This window comes from Barbatula barbatula (genome assembly GCF_947034865.1).
Source record: "Barbatula barbatula genome assembly, chromosome: 20".
Classification (NCBI taxonomy): Eukaryota; Metazoa; Chordata; class Actinopteri; order Cypriniformes; family Nemacheilidae; genus Barbatula; species Barbatula barbatula.
This window is the reverse complement of record NC_136783.1, coordinates 11,599,469-11,623,139: the sequence shown is the minus strand read 5'-3', so window position 1 is coordinate 11,623,139 and position 23,671 is coordinate 11,599,469. Positions and strand designations below refer to the sequence as shown.

General features: G+C 40.2%; 1 protein-coding gene across 3 annotated transcripts in view; it reads left to right on the top strand.

Moving 5' to 3' along the window:
* The first annotated feature begins 3,677 nt into the window (after nucleotides 1–3,677).
* The window catches only part of fgd5a (FYVE, RhoGEF and PH domain containing 5a), a 44,827-nt gene continuing 24,833 nt past the window's right edge, over nucleotides 3,678–23,671 (top strand). For all 3 annotated transcript variants that reach the window (XM_079482591.1, XM_079482590.1, XM_079482592.1), the window contains exons 1-5: nucleotides 3,678–3,968; nucleotides 5,642–8,376; nucleotides 14,898–15,015; nucleotides 16,256–16,314; nucleotides 16,829–16,859. In XM_079482591.1, coding sequence (XP_079338717.1) covers nucleotides 5,708–8,376; nucleotides 14,898–15,015; nucleotides 16,256–16,314; nucleotides 16,829–16,859 — 2,877 coding nt within the window. In that variant the 5' untranslated portion in view covers nucleotides 3,678–3,968; nucleotides 5,642–5,707. The remainder of the gene's footprint in view (nucleotides 3,969–5,641; nucleotides 8,377–14,897; nucleotides 15,016–16,255; nucleotides 16,315–16,828; nucleotides 16,860–23,671) is intronic.

Genomic DNA, 23,671 nt, shown 5'->3' with positions numbered 1-23,671 from the left:
AAAGAAATCAAGATCTCCAGGCCCCATAAATCTATTGTCCTAAAGGCTGTAGGCTAGTGCTTGACTGGGCCATTGTGTTGTGCTTTTAAAGGCCAAGCCTCCAGTCTTTTTATTGGGCTTCTTGAGACTTTTATTCATTACCAGTAAATCGATGTTATTACAGTGCAGTGTGGAGGATTGTGTAATTTTGAGTGGACTGTGTGTAAGTGATTTGTTATCAAGGTACCGTATGTATCCCTGCTTATCATGTCATATCTGAACCCACTTTGCACTCTCTGAATATAACATGAATTATTCTCAATACAAAATCGTATTATATTATGCAATGTTTACAAATTGTAACATATTTTGGGTGTAGGAAAAGTCAGTTTAGGGAAGTCATGCATTCTGCGGTCATGTTTGCAACACACCACCGGGCAGATATTACACAATAGAAGCAAAACGTGAATGAATTATACTGATTTCTACATATTGTCAGCTAAAATCCCAATTAAACAACAGATTTCATAACAACATTTAAAATGATGTTTACTGTACCATAACATTTGTTTCCTATGATCAAATTGATAAAAAAAAATGTTTAAAGGATAAATTAATACTTTGTCAAAAAGTTGACGAGAACTTTTTAATACTTTTTTTGGATAGATATTTGCACAACCCAGTGACAAACTTAATAATAAAATAATGGAGATAACACAAATTATGGAGATACAAAGTTTCAGAAGAGCAGCAATATTTGACAATATTATGAAAACATGGCTCAAACTTCATCATAACAGACTTTTACAGTAGCTTTACAATTTTAAACTACAACTATACACTCTCCCATAACCATGCCCAGTGGTCTTGTATTGATTTGGCTGAAGAGGTCTTGGACTCCACGGGGAGGTCTTTCTTTGCTATTTTTGATGAAGTGCTGACTCCTGGTTTCACCTGTCTTTCTGCAGCAGGGTGGTGGTTTAGGGACTGGGGGAAGGTGAAAATGTTGTTTGTGTAGCTGTGCTTTTGTGTCGCCTAAGAGTGCTGATGCGATTTCTTTCATGTTCTCTTCATTGGGGAAATGTGAGGTATGTCTGACACCTGGAGTTACCAGAAAAAAATGAGAAAAATATGTTTTCTGTGGTTTAATGGGGTAATTAAGAGGATAGTTCATAGTTACTTGAATTACTAAATCATTAGTGCTTAAATGGTTACTAATGGATTTGTAATGAATGTTGGGATTACTTTAAATATGACTAATTGTTGTTGTTTTAGACAAAACAAGAATTTGATCATGGGCAATGATAAACAGAACAAATTCAAGTCAAGTCATCTTTATTTTTATAGCGTTTCTTACTATTTAAATTGTATCAAAGTATACCTGTACAAGTAAAAACATAAAAAACACATTAAAATGTTAAAAGAAAAACACATGTTAAAACATTACATGATATGAATTAGAGAAGGTGAAGAAAAAGTATACATCCACATTAATATGTACACTGTAAAAAATCTATTTAATCAAAGTACTCAATGTAATTCATTGCATAATGTAAAATACCGGTAAAGCAACTGTGAAAATGAATTATACAGTATATTGTGCCCTATTTGTTTAAAGATTTATCTTTGAGTGTATATGTTCACTCATATATATTACATTGTATTATAGAGTACAAAAACATTCTAGTATTGCAAGATCATTAATAAAGTCTCTTTATAAACCTATTTTTATCTGTGTAAATTTGTCAATTAGATTTTTCGCTAAATGTTTTTGAGACAGTGTCTGTCTGAATGTGCCTTTCAAGTACAATAATTTACTCCTTTTACGTGTTTTGAAAATTTAGAAACATTCAGTGTGTTCTTTTAAAGGTGTAATGTAATATAGGTGGTGAGAGACACATCTGAGGTCTGGGAAAAAGTCATTGAACCTCTTTCCCGATAAGTTTCCTGTTTGGGTCAGTTCTGTGAATACATATGTGTGTTTATGAGTAAAATGTTGGTGTCTGTCATGTTTTTCCTCTAATCTCTCACATGTGCCGCATAATGTGGCAGTCCAGGTGGGGGCACAGAACTTCACGGATCTGCTTGGTCAGAAATAGTTCTTCATAGAAATCTGAAAACATGTTTTCATCCTCTGCATACAGTGTAACCCACTTTTGCAGGGCTATTTATCTCAGAGCTATTCTTTGAGTCACCAGCTATATCCTTTAAATTACAATGCCAACAAACATGGTCTGCTTTTCGCCTGTCCACACAGAAAAAAAGGTCAAAGTTAGTGCCACCACAGTCTGGCTGCAGATTTATGAAAAACAGCGTTTTGAGACTGCTGATTTTGAGAAAAGAGATTTCTGTTTAATGTTGTCAGTCAGTCTGTTAAACAGTTTACAGGAATAACAAAGACTCCTGTTAGAGTTCATGTGATGTTGTAGCTGTTGTAAATATTCATCTTGCAAGGGGGTCAAGGCCACAAAAACGTAGTAATGCGTTTACACTATAGGGTTTTCTTTATGATGTTGCTGATCCAGAGAACGACAAAAGAGAGTTATTCATTAATAGTCAATGCATGCACTTATGTTTGATAATTTGATTTGAGGACATATTGAACATATGGTAGATTCCCCTCTGCGTTAGAGACGTCCTATGGAATTTGCCACCTAATGTTTGAGGATTTAAGTTGTAATATAAACTGTCAAAACGAAGCCCCAGGTGGCTGACGTTTCCCTCTCCTGAGTTTCAGAGCTGTTGTCTGCCCTTGAACATAGCTGCAGTGGCTCAGCTGGGGGTTATCTTATCTTATGATTCAAAGGATTCAACAAAGACTCTGTCTGGGAATATTTGAATTGCTGGGTAGCCTACAGGGTAAGACTTTGTCTGAATGGAGGCCTTAATGTGTTTTATAGATGAGTGAATTTATATTGGATTATATTATGTTTTGAGATGCTTTGAGTTTCCAATGTTCTACAGCAATTCAACAGATTTGATGTCACTGTTTCCACATGTGGAGTATTTAAAAAACAAGTGTTTCCATCTAAAAATACTTGAATTTGGGAAATACAGTGTAAATCACGAACGCAGTGATACCGCAGCACCTTTGTTCATTTGTTGCTAAGGAAGCGTTGCCTGTTGTGTAGGAAAGAGGCATAGGCCTAGCAGTTTCCTGTTATGAAGAGAGGTTTTTTAAGAGCTGCTTTCCTCCAATCAGCCAACAGATGAGTAGAAAGGAAGCCTGGTCAAAAACAAAACATTTTGTGTCTTGAAGAAAGTGTTTTTAGATTCTGCGTTTTGCGAAATTCATTTATGCCTTCCCTAAATCGCAAGAAACTAAGTAGGCTACATACCAACAAAACCACCAGCCCGTTTATACATTTAACTAGTACAATTAACCTTTGAATAGTTTTAAACACTGATACAACTAGCTACCTACATTTTCTAAGTCAAATTTTCCAAGGCCACACGACTGTTTAGAATAAGGATGTAATACAAATGCATTTCAACAAGACATTTCGACTTTCTGTGAGAGCAAGAAATCCATTGGGGAATTAAAAGGGACATTTAAATGTTTATAATCTACTGACAAGTGGAGTTGTTGTTCGTGAAAGTGATGATTATTGTTTTTTAGATGTTTTTTCTCTCATGGATTTGTGTTATTCCCGCTGGGACCCGCTGTACCTCCTCAGGAAGCGCGCAGAAAACACCTCAGTCTCCACGCGCAGATTAGAGCGCTCGCGCATCCCTCTCATTCCTTCAGCGGTAAGCGCGCGGACCTGACGGGACCTGCTGCAACAGTCGATGTTAAACTGATTTTTGGGGGAAGTCACGCCGTCGATCAAGAGATGAAGTCTGTGTTGTTTATCTCTCAGGTTTGATGACAAATGTCACCGGAGTAAATTCCCGACACCTCTGGATTTATACTTTTGCTTCGGAATATCAAGGAACAATGCGGAAGTATTTCAGATGCCGTGGTGGATGACATCCGAAAATGAGCTCAGGTAAGAAACTTTCGAATGCTGTTAATTGTTAAATCTGCAGAGATTTAAATGGGAATATCAAATAAAAAAAGAATATCATATATAGCCTATGTTGTGTAAAACCGCGCTGGTTGGTTGACTTCGTGTTTGTTCAGTTATTTGTTTTATGCAATTTAAGAATTGCCCTCTCTAGTAGCGCAAAACATATTTTATTGACTTTTACTGAAAAAGTTAAATTTCGCATTAAAAGAGTCAACATTAACGCACACTATATTTACGTTTATGCATTTGGGAGACGCTTTTATCCAAAGCGTTGCATTATACATCCCCATACATCCATATAAATCCCCTGGGATCGAGCTCACGACCTTGATGCTCTTACCACTGAGCTACAGGAAAGAGTATAAATATGAAATGTAGACAGACAGACAGACAGACAGACAGAGAGACAGAGAGAGAGAGAGAGAGAGAGAGAGAGATGCACAACCTCAGAAACAACATACTGACATAATACGTTACAATCAATGCACATACTGTATACACTGTTTACTTTTTCCATCCTCATGTTTCTGCCTGAAATCTTTTTTTTATTTTCCCTATTTCATTTGTTTATTTATATTTACTTTATTTGATATTTCATTCCATATTGATGCCTTACTCAGCACCTTATTTTACTTATGTCTTTTGGTATATGTTCTATGCTTTGACAATGTTGTACGAACTCACAATCGTACCTTGAAATAGAAAATAGAAAATTGAGAGAGAGACCATGAACGGATAGCTTTACACAGTGAAGAGTTTTGTTTTTCGCCTGCATGCCTCCCATTGTGTTTAACCATTTGTTTTAGGGAATTCTTGTTGCATAATTCATATCCTGTTATTTTGCCAAAGAGACCTTAGTTGGGATGTTGATGTTTCTCTTTTTATTGTTCTTTAACGCACTGGAATGACCTTTTTAGAAAAAATTTGTCTGAGGGGGCTGTGTGGGATTTATCACTAGAGTGTGAATCATGGGAAGACTGACGAGAAGGAAGTGTATTTGTGTTGTGCAAAACTGCCCTCATTTAGAAAAAAAATTGGCAGAGGGGGTTCATAGAGGAGACAGGGTGCACTGTTAATGTCCTTCCCCTTTGCACTTCCTGTCCGCAGTCCTTCCAGGAGAGTCTGCTGGAATAGTTAATTAGCAGCGTCAGGAAACAACATCTTAGCAGGGTGAGCACCAAGTGCACAGTGAGTTTAATAGGACGTGCGTCAAGGCAGGTACCAAATAACAGGAAGAGATAGGGGTGTATGAGTTTTAAGAGAAAGGGAGTTTCACCAAAAATTGCCTTTAAGGCCTCCAGTGGCCTTTTTAAGATGGTCTTTTAAAATAATTTCTATGATAAGTTTAATTGTTAACATTTACATTTAGGCATTTGGCAGACGCTTTTATCCAAAACGCTTTTATATTGCATTATCCTATTCATTTTACATAGGTATCTGCGTTGTGTTGTATTAATGTTTAGTGTTAGCGTATAATCACTTCATTAGGTTTTAGGTCAAAGGTTGCAGTTCATCAATCAAACGGCCAATATAGATCAATCAATATGCTGCCGTAAAGGAGCAGCTGAGCTCATAATGGCATGTTGACAGTCATTTTTGGAGATTTTGTAAATTTAACAACTGACTGTAATTTGTTTTTCTTCTGTTTGCAGATTTTTAGAAGGAACTCCAGACTTCTCAAGAAAAGACATTTGATTATAACTGTGAGCTCAACCCTGATGTCAAAGCCTTGTCAGTCTACCCGAGGTCCAAAACCTCCTGTGGCACCCAAACCAAGGCTAGCCTCAGAGGTCAGCCAATGCATTGTGGGTAATGGGGACATACCATCCTCAGACAGACTTGAGCTGAAGCTAGACAATGAATCTGATGTCTCTCGGGAAGAAGCCGATGTGTCAGGAGAAAACTCTACAGGCAATTGCATGGACAAGGACTTATCAGACACTGTAAAATGGTTCATTGGGAATTATGACACAAACCATGAAACCACTTATCATGAAATTAAGGAAAACTTTGTTGTGGATGTAACGATGGGAGAGGAGGAACACACGGATGATACCACTAATACAGCCTCTGTAAATTCAGTTGAGGTTGTTAATGTAAATCTTGATTCCGCTGATGAGGACCACAGCAAAAACACTGATGATATTAGACCTCATGAGAATGTAGTTGCAAATGGAAACACCCATGAATGTCCTGAGAATGGGACACATTCTGATGACCAGCCTGCAGGTGGTTTGGCAGAATTTAAGGAGCATCAAAGTCTGTATGCAGAGATTGAGGAATCATTATCAGACAGTTGTGAGAAGCCAGATGCAGGCCTTATTAATGACATCCAGCAGTCTAATTATAGTGAGAGGGAGTCTGTCCTCTGTGGTCACTCTGTTGAATGTGACAATGATCTCCATGATGATGCAGATGAGGATGAGACTGGGCTTTTGTCAAATGCTATAAATTGCAGTCAGCCCTCACTATGTGAGGAATACCCCTATGATGTCATTGGCTCCCTTGATGACAACAATACTTGGCAGGCCGAACGCGCCACCAAAGACCCATCTGGTCGTTTCAGGTTTGCAGACGAGACAGGAGATGCATTTGAGCCTTACTCTGTCATAGAGGTTGTGCCGAGTGATTTGACATGCACCTCTGATCCAGAAGTAAGATGCTCCGAAGAGGAGTCCAGCAATGAGAAACCAATGGACCCGGAGAACACAACAGAAGAAATGTCGAACCAAGAGCCTTACTACGTTTCATCGGACACTGTGGCAGAGCTAGAAAAGGAACAAGCTAAATTAGAAAATGGTGTCTCTCACCCTTCAATGCCTTGTGAGGGTAAAGAGACGCCTAGAAATGAAGGAGTTGATGACTATGCTGATATTGAAGACCAGGATAGTGATAACCTGCAATTGGAGTGTGTTTCGTCTGAAGATTATGTCGAAATAGGAGATGAAGATGAGCCAGTAAACATGGAAAGGAAAACAAAAGGTAAAAGTGTAAAAGAACGGTCAGCTAGACATTCCATCTTGAGTCAAAGAAACAGCTGCCAGCCACGTCTCAGACTTTGCAACATCACTGTTCCAGCAGATCTGGATGTAGGCAGGACTCCAGAACTTACCAACCGTGTGGTTTTTGCGCACACCACAGAAGCGTTTGAAGAAGACATAGAAGAGCTGGATTGCCATATTGTTCCTTTTTTTGAGGACTCGGACACAGACAGTGATGAACATATTTATGCAGAGGCTGGCTTCGACTCGGAGGGCGAGAATTTTATCACCCTGGACAGGAAGAGCATTGTGACAAGATCTCGTTCGCTCTCTGGGAAAGTACCTGGATATGTGCCTGAGACTGTGCCTGAAGAGACTGGCACCGAGTACCAGACTCACGACTACTACACTGTGACCTTAGACCAGAATGGAGATGCACATCCCAAACCAACAGATGAAACATCGGCCAGTCGAATTATTCCTTCACTTAAGCCGAGGCGATTTCTTCTTTCTCCTCGGTCACTCTCTGTAGAAGGCAGAGATTTGTTATTGTCGGGGTACTTTGACGGTGAGAAATCTCAAAAAGAGGAAAGTAGATTGTACAGAAAAGATGACACACTTTCTTTGCCTTGTGTCATTACTTCTTCTGGAAGCTTTTCTCAAAGAAGTCACCAGTCGTCCAGCAGTGTATCGACACCTACATCTCTAGTTGACATCCCGCCACCTTTCGAGTTAGCTTACATAACTAAAAGGCCTGTCACCAAAAGCTCTCCGTCACTTCTAATCCAACACGAGTCTCCTGACAGTGCCAAAAAGAAAAAGACTTCATTTAAAAGATTCTTGGCTTTGAAATTTAGGAAAAAAACAGATAGCAAAGTCCATGGAGATGGTGTCCGTTCCTCCAGGTCATCATCTGAGTCTAGCCACCATGGCCCTGTTCGGGTGCTGGAGCTTGATCACAAGAGTACAAGTAGCTCCCCTCAGCTTCAATCACGTTTGGCAAAGTCGCAACGTAACGATTTACCTACCCCCTTTGTGCTTTACAAAGAGAGGAAAATGAGGCAAGGCGTTCCTAAGAGTTATGCCAACAGGGGTATCGGCAGAGTGGAGTCCTTTGAGGACCGCTCTCGGCCTCCCTTCATGCCTTTGCCGCTAACTAAGCCTCGCTCAATCTCCTTCCCAAGTGCAGACACATCTGACTATGAAAACATCCCTGCAATGAACTCAGACTATGAGAATATTCAGATTCCACATGGAAGACCCACTCGGTCAGTCACTATTACAGGGTTTTTTGAGGACCAGAACCGGACAGCAACACCTGCCAACGAGAATGACGGTTATGTGGACATGAATAGCTTTGCAGGGATAGAAAACAAGCCCACCACCCAAGAGCAAGACAACGAAAGGTATAGTTTTTTAACTGCACAGTTTTAAAATGTTTAATTCAATTATTTGAAAACTGTTTGTTCAGATATCTTCAGGTAATCCTTTTAAAATCATTTCAAAAGATGTTGTTTACTTATATTTTGAATGTTGAAATCCCTTCATCTGAACACAATAGCAATACCATCACACAAGTCTAAAGGAAGTTCTGGCCAAAACAATGTTAACAGGAAATTGGAGTATTTGGTCACTCTGATAACTCAGATTGCACCTCTTTTAGTCTTAGAAAACTTTCTGTAATCTCTCTGGCTAAATAAACAAGATGTGGTATTAATTTTGCATTTACAAGTATTACATTATTCTATACTGCATATGAAATATTGCTGAAGACCCAGATGTTGGCCCTTCTACAGAATTGGTGCTAAATCAGAGTTGTGTTTTTTCCCCAGAGTCTTTTTATGTTTGCAAATTGTATAATGTAAGGTACACATTTCCAGTAATTTTGTAGTTAATTTTCATATTGTAAGTTTTAGAAAATTCTTCCTCTTCCCAAATTTTAAATCCACTTTTAAAACATAATTTTTGCTATTTAAAAAAAAGATTTCCACACGTAAATCGATCAATATTTCAAGTGTAATTTATGAGATTTCTTTATTGAATCCTTTCTTTGTAAAAGGCATACAATTGATCATACTGATTTCAAAGTTAAGGATTTATTAGTTTATATATACATTGAACCAAAGACTATCAAAATATCTTAGTTGATAATTTAATATACTTTATTTTTGACAAAGCATCCCATGTTTCAGTCGTGACACACACATTTTCAAATGTTTTAGTAGTGATCACAATATTTAATTTGAATCAGACTTTCAACATTTTATGTTAATGCCAATAACTAACTATGTTGCACGGACGCAGCAAGCACATATAAGAGTAAATATCTACTAGAAAATCTACAGCTCACATACTATATCAACATACTAAAATACTAATGATTTGCATAACTGTACGGAGTTTTGTTTATTTCCCAAAATAAAGGATATAGTTTCCCCTTTTGTAACTACAGTTTATTTTTCACTAAACAATGATACCCAGTGATATGTTTCGGTCTAGCTCAAAGTTGCTCATCAGCACATGGTTTGCAAGCACAGTTCTGAACAGATGTACACACATAAAAACAAAACTTTATGGAATAACACCCAAAAAAGTTTGCTTAATTGCAGAACAAGATGTTTGGTAGTGATGTTCCTTAAAGACTTTTCAACACACTTACTGTACTCCAAATTGTTAATACCGATCTACTCACCATGTAGCTATTAGATAGGGACACAGTTATGATTCTTGATAAAAAAGGTAGTGGTGTGGCTAAAATCAATCTCAGCTTATGGACTAGAATATAGTTTGGTAGTGACATGAAAATCCGGGACACATTTATTTTACATAAAATTATTATTATCATTAATCAGAAAAAAACACCCATCTCCCAATTGAAAGTACCCAATAAATGATGATTTTACATATATTAAGCATACTGATATTTTATATATATATACTATTGTGGGTTCGAAAGATGAAATAAGGATCTTTGTAAAAAAATAAGATTTGAATACTTGAATGCTTCTTAAATGTGTTTTTTGATGTGGGACAGCAGTTTGCACAAATTCTCTAGAATGCAATGGCCCATATACATGTTTCTTAGACAAATACAAAAACTAGAAACAAATGTAGGTTCAACCTGTAGTACAGAAAATAGCCAATGTTCTTGTAATAAGAAAATGATACTATTACCTGACTTGCCATATACTTTATAAGTGCTTTGTTGTGTATATGTTAGAAAAGCAGCCTTTGGAAAGATGGACTGTGTTTGCAAAAGAGCTTATCTGATTTTCTCATTTGCGGGATTTGGTGGTACATTTGTTGGAACATCCTCTCTATGTGAGGCAGGACACAGTGCAGTGGTTCAATGATACAAATAGTTCAGTTTGGAGAGAAAGTGGATTAAACAATAAGGCTATTTTTCACTTTTATTGCAATGCTCTCACAGCCTGATGCAGCTGAGTGGAGGGGAATAGATGACAAAACAGTGGAAATGTTTTCTGTCCCCTGGGTAAGCATGTTGTGTTATTAAACCAAGTTTCAAGTGTGTTTTTTATTAGGCTTCTGGGATATAACAGATTTACAAAGGTGTAAAGAGAGATGATTTTTTGACCTTCTTTTGACCATATGACCCTCTCTATACCCTCAATTTATCCACCCTGGAGTCATCATTAGAAATCTCTGGTCGATCACCAATGTAGTCAAAGGCGCACACTGTTTCAAGTAGCCCTTCGGGTAGCTTTATAATCAGATTTTCAGAGAAACACCTGGAAAATGTACAGAATAGCTTTTATTGTGTTAGAATGTTTTTCACTGATTATGTCGTTTTTTTAAGAACATTTCTGTCATGCTTTGCTCGCAACCATCCCACTACAATAAAAGTCCCCAATTAAAAGACAAAAGACTGGCAATTCAAAGCGAACCAGCAATAAATGTGGACCTAAAGTTATTTAGAAAAGTGGCTTTGTGAAAAGTCGGTACACATGTACAAACGTAAATTAGTTATTCACCTGCAGAGTCTCATGCATTAGCAGAAAATAAAAGCAATTTGTAAGAAATTAAAAAGAGAACGTCTTCCCTTCAGCACTCAGTAAACGGTTATTGACTTATTTTTAAGTGCTGAGGACTGTGTGAATACTCACTATATTTAGACATTATCTCTGGCCAGAGTGTGTATGGCCACATTTTTAAGCATCCTCCATTATTCAGGAGATGATTTGGGAGTCAACAACCTTTTCTTCTGGTGACATTATTGACTCATTGTGTTGCTGTGCAATCTAACAGCATTGCATGTTTGCAAATGGGCCTGTGCGTCTGCACCATTAGCTGCTGTGTGTCCCAAGAGAACCACAAACTCTGCTGCGGTTCTGTTTTTGTTTGTCGTGCTTTGAATGCTTGCAGAGAAAAATTTACACTTTGGTGAATGAAGACTCAATGACATGACAGTGATGGATTGCAGATGCATAAATATAGAATATATTTCTTGAGGAGCATTTATTTTTAGTTATTGTTGGTCAGTGAGTAAGTGAGAGAAGGATTGAGAACCAAATTAAACAGGCGAACAGGTACTTGTTTATAGTTAAAACAGTTTATTTAAGCATGTGTGTATTTTAAGTTAATCCTGTTTTAATATAGCAAATTACTTTTTTATATCATTCACTTATTGTTATCAAGAAATATTTCTTTGCATTATGTATCTGGTTATTAATGGCCTTTGGCTTTTCCAAGAGCATCTTTAGTTAGTGCTTTTGCTTTGTATCAGCACATTATTTTGTGTATTTTGAGTGCAATCTGCACTTAAACGCTTATAAAATTGGAGGTGGGCCTGGTTTGATCCAGTCCAAGTTGGGCCTAGTGCCTGGGGTTACCAGGTCATTGCCATGTTATCCCAAGGGATGACGCACCCAGCCAATGAGCCTCCACGCCACTGTTTACAGGAAATGCAGGACAAGGGCGAGGGGACAGGGTCAGTAGGATGGGGTGGAGACAGGCAATACCGATCTCTCAGACTCCCCTGCGACCCAAACACTAAGGTGAGGTGTGGCACAGTCAGGAAAGCAAGGCTCCCACAAAGATGTTGTTGTTGTCATCGTTCCCAGCTTTCTCCATGTATTTCTAACATTGCAGGAAAGTCACAGGAACATTTTGACAATGTCTCTTATATAAAATGGAACAGATATCCAACCATAAGCAGTGTTCTGTCATGTAAGCTGAATGTGGCAGTAATGATATGAGAGAGACAAGGGTAATAATAAGGATGTTATTCACAAAAAATAAAACAAATGAAACATAACCATAGAAGAAAAATAAGACCTTTTATTCTGTGTATGTTAAAGCTACCAAGAAGCAAGCTAGAACATACGTCTCCCAGTTTAACCAATGCACATCTCCCGCCTATCACTCTCATCTGCATTCAAATTTCCTACGTTTGGTAAATGAAGTCTGATAATGAAGTCATCTCGACGACACTTATCTTCCGTAATAGCACTATTACACTGATTCAGACAGGGCAACATGGGGGCTTTCTAATGTATATTTTATTATCAAGAGTTTAAATCAATTGAAGTACGCACAACAAGCCTCAGGAAATCAGCAGGCAGTAGGATATATAGGTCTGTTATAGGAAATCTTTGCACTTTCTCTGAAATTTTCAGCAGTAAATTTAGCTCATGGGTACCTTAAAGAAAACAGCTCGCAACCTAAGTGCTTTGCTCCGTAATTGCTTCTCATAAATGGTAATGTTGAAGAGACAAGAGCGTTGTGTAAATTGTCACTTTTGGCCTATAGAGGGAGTATGACGGGGAGGGTTCATGCATATAAACGGCTTGTTTTACGCATAGCAGGAATTGAAAAATTGCATTTTATATTATGTGATCAAATATATATATATACTGTATATGATCAAATATACAGTATAAAAATACATATATACAGTATATATATATATATATATATATATATATATATATAGACATATTGTGGAAATCACCACAGTATAACATATACAAATCAATCTGAAATTCAGAGGAGAGGTTTTATTTCGTTCAGGAAAGCTACATGTGCAGTCACATTTTGATGTTATTCGAAAGGTCTTTCAAGTAAAAAGTAATGGCTTATTTTATCTTATGCTAACTCTCAAGCCGTTTTCATTGAAAATGGAGTCCTCAGCTGTATAGATCACTGAAGATTGTAGTGATGCCCTGCCAGAAGGCTCCTATGTGTTTCATTTGGGGCCTCTAAATGAACTGTCACCTTAGCTCCCCCAGTTCAGCTGGCTATGAGCAATGAGCAATTTCCACTTCCTCCAGACATTGTGTGTATGCGTGCTTTTTACGAAAATACAGTATCCTTGTGTAGTATGACACATAGTTGGGCACCTCTAAGACCTTTTGAATGCACACCATGCACTGATTTTGCACTGATTTGTTTCACTGTATTAGCGAAGACATCTTATGTACTGCCATTGTTTTTTCAAAATTTAATTTTCCCTGCCCCCCAAGTAAACCGTTAATAACGTCCAAAATTTTGTTTTTTGGGATGTTTCATGTAATTTCGAAATACTTATCGCTTTCCAACTCTTGTATAGCCAACACTGGACATACAGACTTACAAACCTTGTAGCAGTCTTCTAACATCATTAACACAAAATACAGCTTACCCCAGGGGACCATATTCACATCCAAAAAGTCCAAAAGTGTTTTTTAATGCCTCATATGAATGTACAATCAAATGCACTAAGCTTTGCCGTACAGTACCTCAGGTGTATGCGAGTCTGCTTATGTAGCTCCATAGCAAGCAGCTTCATTGTGCATATTTACATATCCTCAGGGCTATATCTTTTTTTTCACTTTAAGTGCTCACCACAGGATCACAAAGCCTGTACTCTGTGCCCAACAGTAGCTGTACACACAATCTGGCCTCAGCCATCCGTGTTACTAATGTAAGAAAAGCTGGGGCAGAAAAAAACTCCCCAGGTCTTGTTTAAATGAAGAAGGGGAATTAGTCTCTCCTTGGCAAAGAGTCAATTCTGCTCTGCTGGACACCAAAGTGCCCTCTAATACAAAATGCATGGTTTTTAAGAGACAGTTTGTTTCTTTGTTTTTGATAGGTAGAGATTGGCACCACGTTGTGTTCACAGCTTGTGGACTCAGGTGACCAATACCATCACAGTTTAGATTGTTCCTGGGACTTCATAAATGCTGATGGTCACAGTTGGTATTAGGGAACTTCGTATCATTAGAGTTTGGGATGCATCATTAATTTACATAGAATTGAAAGTCTAGGACAGATGTTTCCATACTGGGGCAAACTGACGCTTTAGGAAGCTCCCCAGAAAATTAAAAAGACAAAGCAAAGTCAACAGAACATTATTTGTGTTTCATTCCCTTCATAAGTTTCTTTATAATATTACAATATTTATTGAACGTTATACATTTTATATTTTTGCTAAAATAATATACATATGTTGTTTTGGAAGGGGTCCCTCACAAAAGTCCCTCAAATGAAAAACACTGGTCTATAAAGGAAATTAATACTTTACAGATCCTAATGAACATTATTTTGTAAATTCTTTTTTTACCCCAGGATCATCTTTGACTCTGGGTTAATTTGTTCCCTTTGTTCTCCATTTTCTAACCTTTTAATTTAATACAACGAGAAGAAAACCAGGCAGTGTCCTATAAACTATACATGTTGGGCAATATTTTTGCCTACTGCACCACAGCTCTGACATGCATTGTGCATTTGTAAACCCAGGGTTAAGGTTCTTATTGACATACAGTATATGTACAAAGTTAATATAATTGATTTCACAAGGAGCACAATTCAACTTGTTTGTCCAAATGTGGAGATGTTCATCACTCCAGTTAATGCACTTACCAGATGTTCAGTAGTAAACACAACTAAACACTCCATCTGAATGTCTCTTGTTGTAATTCATTCCCAGTGCCTACACTGAGCCGTTCCCTGTTTGTCATGCACCTGCCACTGTGTCCAATGAGGAAGACCATGGACGCACCTCTGAGGAAGAGGATGGTTGTGCAGACCATTGCTATGACAGACAGGTGAGATAAAAGTATACTGTTAAATATGTTTAACAAATATCTGCAATTTATTCCTTGCTAGGACTTGATATATTATTGTGGTATGATAAAATACATCTAACACCTGCACTTTGACTCTATATTGTTTATGTAAGGTACTGCCTCTCATAACCTTACTCAAGCAATCACAGTGTCGCATGTTAAAGTACTGTGGATGAAAATAAGGACCCTCCCTGATGAAGTGGAATTCCCTGTGTGTGCAATTTCTATGAGATTCAGGTTCAAGAGTCTCCTGGCAGTTAGTTTAATGCTGCAGTGAAAGCTGGACCCCACCTTTTCCCTCCGCCACTGTAATATCAGCCGGGGCCCCGGCCTTGTGACGCCTGCTTCCTTGTTTTCTTCATCTTAAAAAAGAAAAGAATATCTGAGACTGGGAGGAATTTATCCCAAGCTCATTTCTGGAACAAAGCCAGCCCGTGTTTGTTTATTTGTAAATTTTAACAATTTATTTTGTTGTGCTTCTATAGAGAAGGATTCAAATTTGTATTCAAGCGTAAATTTTTTTTATTGTTCATTATTTGGCAAAACATTGCGTAAATCGAAATGTGGAAAACAGCTTTTCAGCCTTGTAAAATTTTTGTTGTTGAACTTATTTAGCTAAATTATTAATAATTAACTATTTCATCAGTTAGATATTGTGCTTGTGTAAGCTTGGGTAAAACTTGCTTGAAAGAGAATGTATTACTCTTCAATTCTCTTTGAAATGGTTTACAAATGAATCTCAAGCGAGTTATTTTTTAAACTTGTATGCTACAATACGAAAATGACTGAAAATTCATCTTTTTAAACGTGTGGGAAACCTGATTCAGTTACACAATGGTAGCAGCTATGTTCCAGTCTTTAAAGGATACAGTTGCTCCTAAATATGTCTATTCAATAGCAACAGTCTTAATCGGACAGCCGTGATTAGCTTGCAAATCAATGGTGGATTTGTGCTCACCATAAGCACAGCCTCTCATCCATAATGCATCTGTGCTTAAGGGCGCATGTTCAGGAAAGCCATCTCATTTATGTTGTGCTTTAATGAAATAATCAGTCTTCTTTTGACAGAATTGGATGAGAATTTTGATCAGAACGTCAATTGCTCTCACGCTCACTCTCCCGCTGACTGTCTCTCCATCTCTCTAACTTTTTCTCTGTACCAAGTAAATGATTGCAAACTGTACAATGTGTTTTTGAACCCTTTATTTTTTGCTCTCAGATTGATGGGCGATCCAGAGCTTACTATGTTGCGAAAGACCTTGTGGACTCGGAGAGCGAGTAAGTGTCTGTGCCTGCATGCTTATGTGTACATGTGTTTGTTTTTCAAACTGTACATCCTGAGGCAGGCCAATTGTTTATCATCTATTGAGAGCATTTTGATGTCATTTGTTTATGGATCCTCTTGATCCAGGCCATGACCACATCTTAATCTCTGTCTGTTCCTATTCGGTCAACAGCTTCCCTGATACACAAACTGACAGCTTATAACTAGGCTTTCTGCCTTAAGATATTGCATTTCAGAAGCGCATCGATGAGTCATTAAGCATGTCGAATTATTACAAAGTGATTTAGTATGTCTGAGCAAGCCTGTTATCCCCAGGCCTGTCGAATTTGTTTTTGTTTCATATCTGACTTCATAACTTCACAAATTTTGGAAATATTGGAAAGACATTCTATATTTTAACAATATTCGACAGATAGTTTTGTTCTGTCTTTAAGACATTTTCAGTTAAACAACGTGTATTAACCCTACTGGCAGTAACTTTGTCTTTCTCGTTTCAACAATCCTCAGTCACGTGAAGGCTCTGAAGATTCTCCAGGAGGTAAGAAAATCGATTTTGTTACTTTTCATACCATCAGCCAGTTTTAGCAATCCTGTCTGTCTGCTTATGACGAGATTTACTTGTGTTTTTACTGGAATTATGACATTTTGCACATGCTTGCTTATTTTATGTAGAGTACTTTGGAGGACATAAACAGAAATGTTTGAACAGAAAATCTTTAATATTTTATTTTATATGTAAGATTTCAAAAATAAGAAGTGCTACTGGAATAGCGTTTACATCTTTCTAAGTGGTCTATATTACGCAACATTGGACCGTGTTTCCCATAATTGCAAAGGTCTTATTTGTTGAACAATGCTCCTTAATTAAACATTTGCGACAGAGTACTAATGATGTCATTGTCTGCATCTTGGCAGCCAATTGCGTCAGACTTTATTTCATTCCTTTCAAACACATGTATACAAATCACATATACATATATACGCATACATGGAGAGATACACTTGGTGGTTTGGGAGTGGGTGTGGTGGGGGGAGCACAGCTTTATCGTTGTTGTTTCAGTAACTGAGACTTCCTGGCCTTGACAACCTTGCCTTGAAAAAGTCAGCCTGTGAGTGACGCAGTGCCTACGCACCGGCTCTTTGTTTTGGGTATCTTCACATGAGCTTCATTACCCATAAACATGTTACGTTCCTCCCAGTCTAGGTTAGGAGAAAACGTCATTAAGAACTAAAAAAACAAAAAATACAAATGGCTCCTAAAATTACACCAGAGACAACAGAAATGTGTAACACGAAAAAGAAAAAAAGGGCACACACTCCCTAGACTTCCCAGTTTAGGTATTTTTACACAATTTACAGGGGAACGGAAGACAGAGGTTCAGTTTTAACAATTAAATTCACCACAGACCTAAATGTCTCTATCTCGATATAGCATCATAAAGCATAGACTTAATCAAGAAATACAACCAGTAGTAAACAGCCACAACAACAAAGAAGAACACACTGCTGCCTTTTCTCTCGAGATCCGTCAGGCTTTAAACCTTTTCTTGAGAAGGCGACCAACGCGAGAGGACCTGTTTTCAATCAAGGAGATCACCTTCAGCTGGCTTTACCTGCACACAAAAAAAACATGGAAAGCAAAACCCACCACTACTGTCACCGTAGGACGTAACACGCACTATAACAGCCTAATGTTTGGAGCCGGCAGGTTTAATAATATTAAGGATAAAAAGAAATTGCTGTGCCCTAAATCAGGGGTTCTCAAAGTGGGGTCCAGGGGGGCAAGGATTTCCGCTGTGCTGAAAATGCAGATAGAACCAAATAGTGTCTTGTTGTATGCATTAAAAAGTGTTATTTTCATGTCACATGACAGAGCGCACCTGCTCTCTTTGTTCTCTCACAAACAAGGTTGCATATCCAGGGAGAAGAGTGAATCTGTGTAGGCGAATATACCCCCTTTCAAATAGACCTAAGCTAATATGGCTAAAAGTCAAGACAGGATCCAGATTTTTATACAGCGGTAGTATAATATGACATTTCATAAAAGAGCATAATCCATACTGCTGAAATTCATTTTAATTAGTTTGACATATTATATATGTGCAGTATATTTTCAGATCTGCCTATTTTTAAATTAATATTGTTTAAAAGCGTTTAGTAGCTATGCCATTTGTATATTAAGCCTGTTTCCGCTTCCTATTGTGATTTTTTGTCTCTCAGTTCTGACTTTGTTTCGCCGCAATTCACACTTCACAACACCCAATTTTCATCTCAAAATGTGTTATTGCAAGCTTATGTCACGTAAACGTTCTGAAAAAAAGACTGACTTGATTTGGTTAAAAGAAGAAGGAAAACGTACTCGGTTACTAACGTAACCTCGGCTCCCTGAGATACGGGAACGAGTACTGCGTAGCAGGACGCTATGGGGAAAACTCATTTTTCTCCGATGACTGAAGCAATTCAATAGCGCAGTGAAAACTGCACGCTCATTGGTTGGAAAAAAGTAAAACTTTAAACCAATGGTAGCGGAGCTGCCGGACCAATGGCGATGATACCCGCCAGAAGGGGCGGGGGTTACGGCTATATAAGCCGACGCATCGCCATAGAGTCCTCAGGTTACTTCGACTGAAGCAACGACAATGCAGCTCGTAGCACGGCAAGGAACGCAGTACACCAGCGATATAGCCTCGACTATCCATTTTGACAGCCTATGCTTCGAGACCGGAGACCCTCTGGTGCGGTCACCGAAGCACACAAAGAGCTGTTCCGACCGTCTGAATGGGGTGGAGCGCTCAATGTAGATTTTTAATGCTCTGACTGGGCAGAGCAGGTTAGGCTCTGGGTCCCGCTCGGAGGAGGGGAGAGCAGAGAGCGTAATAACCTGTGCTCTGAACGGAGTAGAGAGCACCTTAGGTACATAGCCATGCCTTGGTTTGAGGATGACCTTGACGTCGTTAGGCCCAAATTCAAGACAGGATGGGCTCACAGAGAGAGCCTGTAGGTCGCCCACATGCTTCACCGATGCTAAAGCAAGAAGCAGAGCGGTCTTGAGCGTTAAGGAACGGAGGTCCACAGATAGCAGAGGCTCAAAGGGAGGGCTCTTTAGAGGGCTGATCCCAAGTGGGAACTGTAAGAGTACGTGGTGTACACCAGGAGGCGAAGACAGACCATTTGAGGGCATAGGCTCTAGCCTGGGATATGGTGTTCAGGACGCCCTCGGGGAGGTCCGTAGGCTCCCGTCGAGAGGCCAAAGGTGTAGAGCCCACAGCTCTGGCTGGGGGTGCCATATCGTGTTCCCTGCCTGAGAGAGGAGGTCCCGCCTCAGGGGAATGGGCCACGGGGCTGCTACTAGCAGCTGAGAGAGATCTGCGACCCAAGGCTGGTTTGTCCACAGAGGGGCTACCAATAGCACTCGGTGCGCTTGATCCCTGATCCTCCTGATCGTCTGCTCTAAGAGCGCGATCGGGGGAAAAGCATAGAGGAGCCGGTTGGGCCAAGTGTGTGCCAAGGCGTCCCTGCCCTTCGAAAAGTACGTTGGGCCATGAGTATTGTCTTCTGAGGCGAAGAGGTTGAATTCTGCCTTGCCGAAGATTTGCCAGATTCGCTGAACCAACATGGGGTGGAGCGTCCATTTGTCCGAAGGAACGTTGCTCCCAGATAGCATATCTGCCCCCCGGTTCAGTCTGCCTGGAATGTGAGTTGCCCTCAGTGAGCGCAGATTGGACTGGGCCCATTCCAAGAGGCGTAATACCAGGGAAAAAAGGCGTCTTGAGGAGAGGCCTCCCTGGTGATTTATGTAAGATACCACCGTCATGCTGTCTGATCGGACTAAGATGTGGCGATCCTTTAGCACCGGCAGGAAGTAGCGGAGAGCCAATCATACTGCCTGCATTTCCAGGTAGTTGATGTGGAGGTTTCCTTCCTGGTTCGACCAGAGGCCGAAGGCAGGTTCGCCGTCGCACAGAGCCCCCCAACCCGTGTTGGAGGCGTCTGTCATGACCACTTTCCGGCTGCACGTGGAGCCCAGGGGCATACCCTGCTCTAGCCAAAGGGGATCTTTCCACGAGGCTAGGGCGGTTACGCAGGCTTGGTTCTCCAAAACACGTAGACGTCCAAGACGCCAAGCGTGTGGAGGAACTCTCGGCTTCAGCCAATACTGGAGGGGGCGCATCCGGAGGATGCCCAGACTCAGCACCTAAGATGCGGAGGTCATAAGGCCCAGTATTTTCTGAAAAACCCTGAGGGGGCGTGAAACCCCGGGTGTGAATGAGGCCGCAAGCCGTCGAATAGCCAGAGCTCGTTCTGGCGATATTCTGGCAGTCATGCGTTTTGAGTCGAAGACTGCCCCCAGGAACGATATACGTTGGCTGGGGGACAGTGCACTCTTGGCAAGATTGATCCTGAGGCCCAGGCATTTCAAATGATTGAGGAGGCGGGATCTGTGGGACCGTAGCTCGCCTACTACTGGGCTAGAACAATCTAGTCGTCAAGGTAGTTCAGAATGCGGATTCCCTTCTGTCTGAGAGGGTAAAGAGCCGTATCCATGCACTTTGTGAAAGTGCTGGGAGCTAGAGAGAGTCCGAATGGAAGGACCATGTACTGATATGCAACCCCCTCGTAGGCGAATCTCAAGAATCGTCTGTGACGGGGGGCTATCTGGATGTGGAAGTATGCATCTTCCAGGTCCAGAGAGAAGAACCAGTCCTCTGGGCGTATTTGCGAGAGGATTGTGATCATTCTAAAGCGCCGTTTCATAAGGGTGCGATTTAGATGTCTGAGATCGAGGATGGGGTGGAGGCCGCCGTCCTTCTTTGGTACGAGGAAGTATCGGCTGTAGAAGCCTGACTCGATTTGGTCTGGAGAAACCATTTCTATGGCTCCTTTGTCCAGTAAGTTCCTCAACTCCGTGCGCAGAACGTGTGAATTTGAGTTCTGTACTCGGGTGGGGACGACGAGCAAACTGGAGTGAATATCCTTGAGATATTATACCCAGAACCCAATCTGACACACCGGGGATGGCTCGCCATGATTACGCAGTACGAGTGAAGTATCGATAGGGAACTATGGTCAGACGTACACAGTATCTCAATTATCATCAACCCCCCAATATAAATGTTTTTATATAATTTTTTAATAATTTTATTATAATCACACAATTGTATCCATGTGTTAATTTTTACATTAAGCCTCTGTTGTGCAGCACTGTTTGCTAAAATAAAATAAATGAATACAAGGAATTACTAGCACATCATATTTCCTTTTGAATTCATTTTCAAATATTTAGTTGTCAATGTTTTGTGTCTTTTTGTGTTGATTACCATATTGTCTGATAATAAATTTGTATTAAGATCATCAATCCAGAAATACTAAAATGAAACACTGAGATGATTGTGACATAGCACAACAATCTGTCAATCACTTCATTTAATCACCCTCAAGTTGTTCCAAACCTATATGAGTTTATTTCTTCTGCACAAGATGTTTTGAAGAATGTGGGTAACCAAAACATTTCCTATGCTTTTCTCTTTTTAACAATTGAAAGTTCAAAATATCTTGTTTTGTGTACATCAGAGGAATACTAAATCATGTTAACATTGTTACATTGTTGGTAGATCAATGAAGTGAGATGAGCTGTACTTGATGCTTCTTACATCTCTACATTAAGCTTAAAAAGACTTATGTATGTGATAGAGTGTCGTAGCGTCTCTGAATAGATTATTTTTCAGACTGCTCTAAAATGTACTATATCCAATCCAAGTTATCATTTGTTTTCATTAGCTCTCCCATTCTGACTGGCTTTCTAACCCAGTTCCCTAGGGCTGTGTGTGTGTGTGCATGGGTTGCAGGGTATGTGAGAGTGATGAGATTAGCTTAGAAAAACCTATAACCTACTGTGTGAAACATTGTCCTCCAGACTGTGACCTTAGGACCATATTTATCGCTTTTGTATTCATGATTAATGGAATATGTACCCCAATTATCAAGTTGGGGAGGGACTCACTCAGCAATTTAACATAATCCAGCGGGAACTAAAGTTCTTCGTGCGGTACACCTCGATGTAAATTACTGTACTTCATATTCACTAATTTAATTGCCTCATTTGAATAAAATAAGGCATAGTCAAACCACTAAAGAATGCTAATGATATACATGCCTATGTGTCTTATATGCACGTGCCGTATTGTATCACAGAACTATAATTACAGGTTCCATTATATGTATCAGATGTAGCAGATTTACACAGAGTAGCATAACCTGGATGGATCTTGAATAGAACACAATAAATACTGAAGACATATCAGAAGCACTGCTGTATTTTAAGTGAAGCTTTTCTTTGGAAGAATGTTCAGTTGGATAATATTTATGTGCTATCAATACAGGTTTCCCCTTCAGTCGGTCTCTCGACGTTGTGAGAGACTGACTGGGGTTTGATCTTGAGAACCTACCTTCTCCGAGATAATTAATTAATAAAACGCCAATGGGCTTGGCGAATGGCACGCGCACGCCAGTCTCCGCCCCGTGCATACGGGTATAAAGGAAGATGGCGGCGGTCATTCACTCATCCTTTGTTCTTCGGAACCTGTGTGTTTGCTGATGCTACACGCGATACTCGACTTCGAGAAAAACCTGCTGGATTTATGACGCGGAGCAGCGGACTTCTCCTTTCGGTGGACTTCCCCTGGGCGTTTCGGCAGAAGGCTACAGACCTTAAGAGGTAAGTCCCTCCGGCTACGAGCATGTTTCGTAGCTGTATCCTTGGGTGCGACAGACTCATCCCGGAGTCTGACGGCCATGATTCCTGTGTCACTTGCTTGGGGCTCAAGCATGCTGAGGCAGGTTTTCACTGATGCAATGTCCCGTGTGTGCGGACATAGCAATCAGGGTGTTGCGGTCACGGTTGGCTACGTTCTTTCGAGCGCTGCCACCACCCCGTCTGTTTCCCAGGCGTGTTCAGCTGCCGTTTCGGCGAGGTTGACCGCTTTGGCGAGCGGCGGGGGTGATTTAGGGACGCGATAGATGTCGCTCCGTCAGCTTCACGCTCGCGGACCATCTATACCTCTTCACGCTCACCTGGTTCGTCCCCTACGAGCGGCAGACGGCCGTCTCATAGTGGTAAGACTTCGCACACGGATGATGACGCTATCTGTGTCGCTGCGTCGGACAGCTGCCTGCTGGCATCGGATGCGGAAGAGAGCTCCGGAGGAGACTCGGGCTAAGATGTCGGCCATGCTTTCCCGGGCAGCCGCGTGCATCGGGTTGCAGGGTGTAACAACATCCTCGCCGGAACGCTCGCGGCTAGATGCGCGGTTTCGGGGGCGTGGTCAAAAGCCACGCCCCGCTCCGTTACCA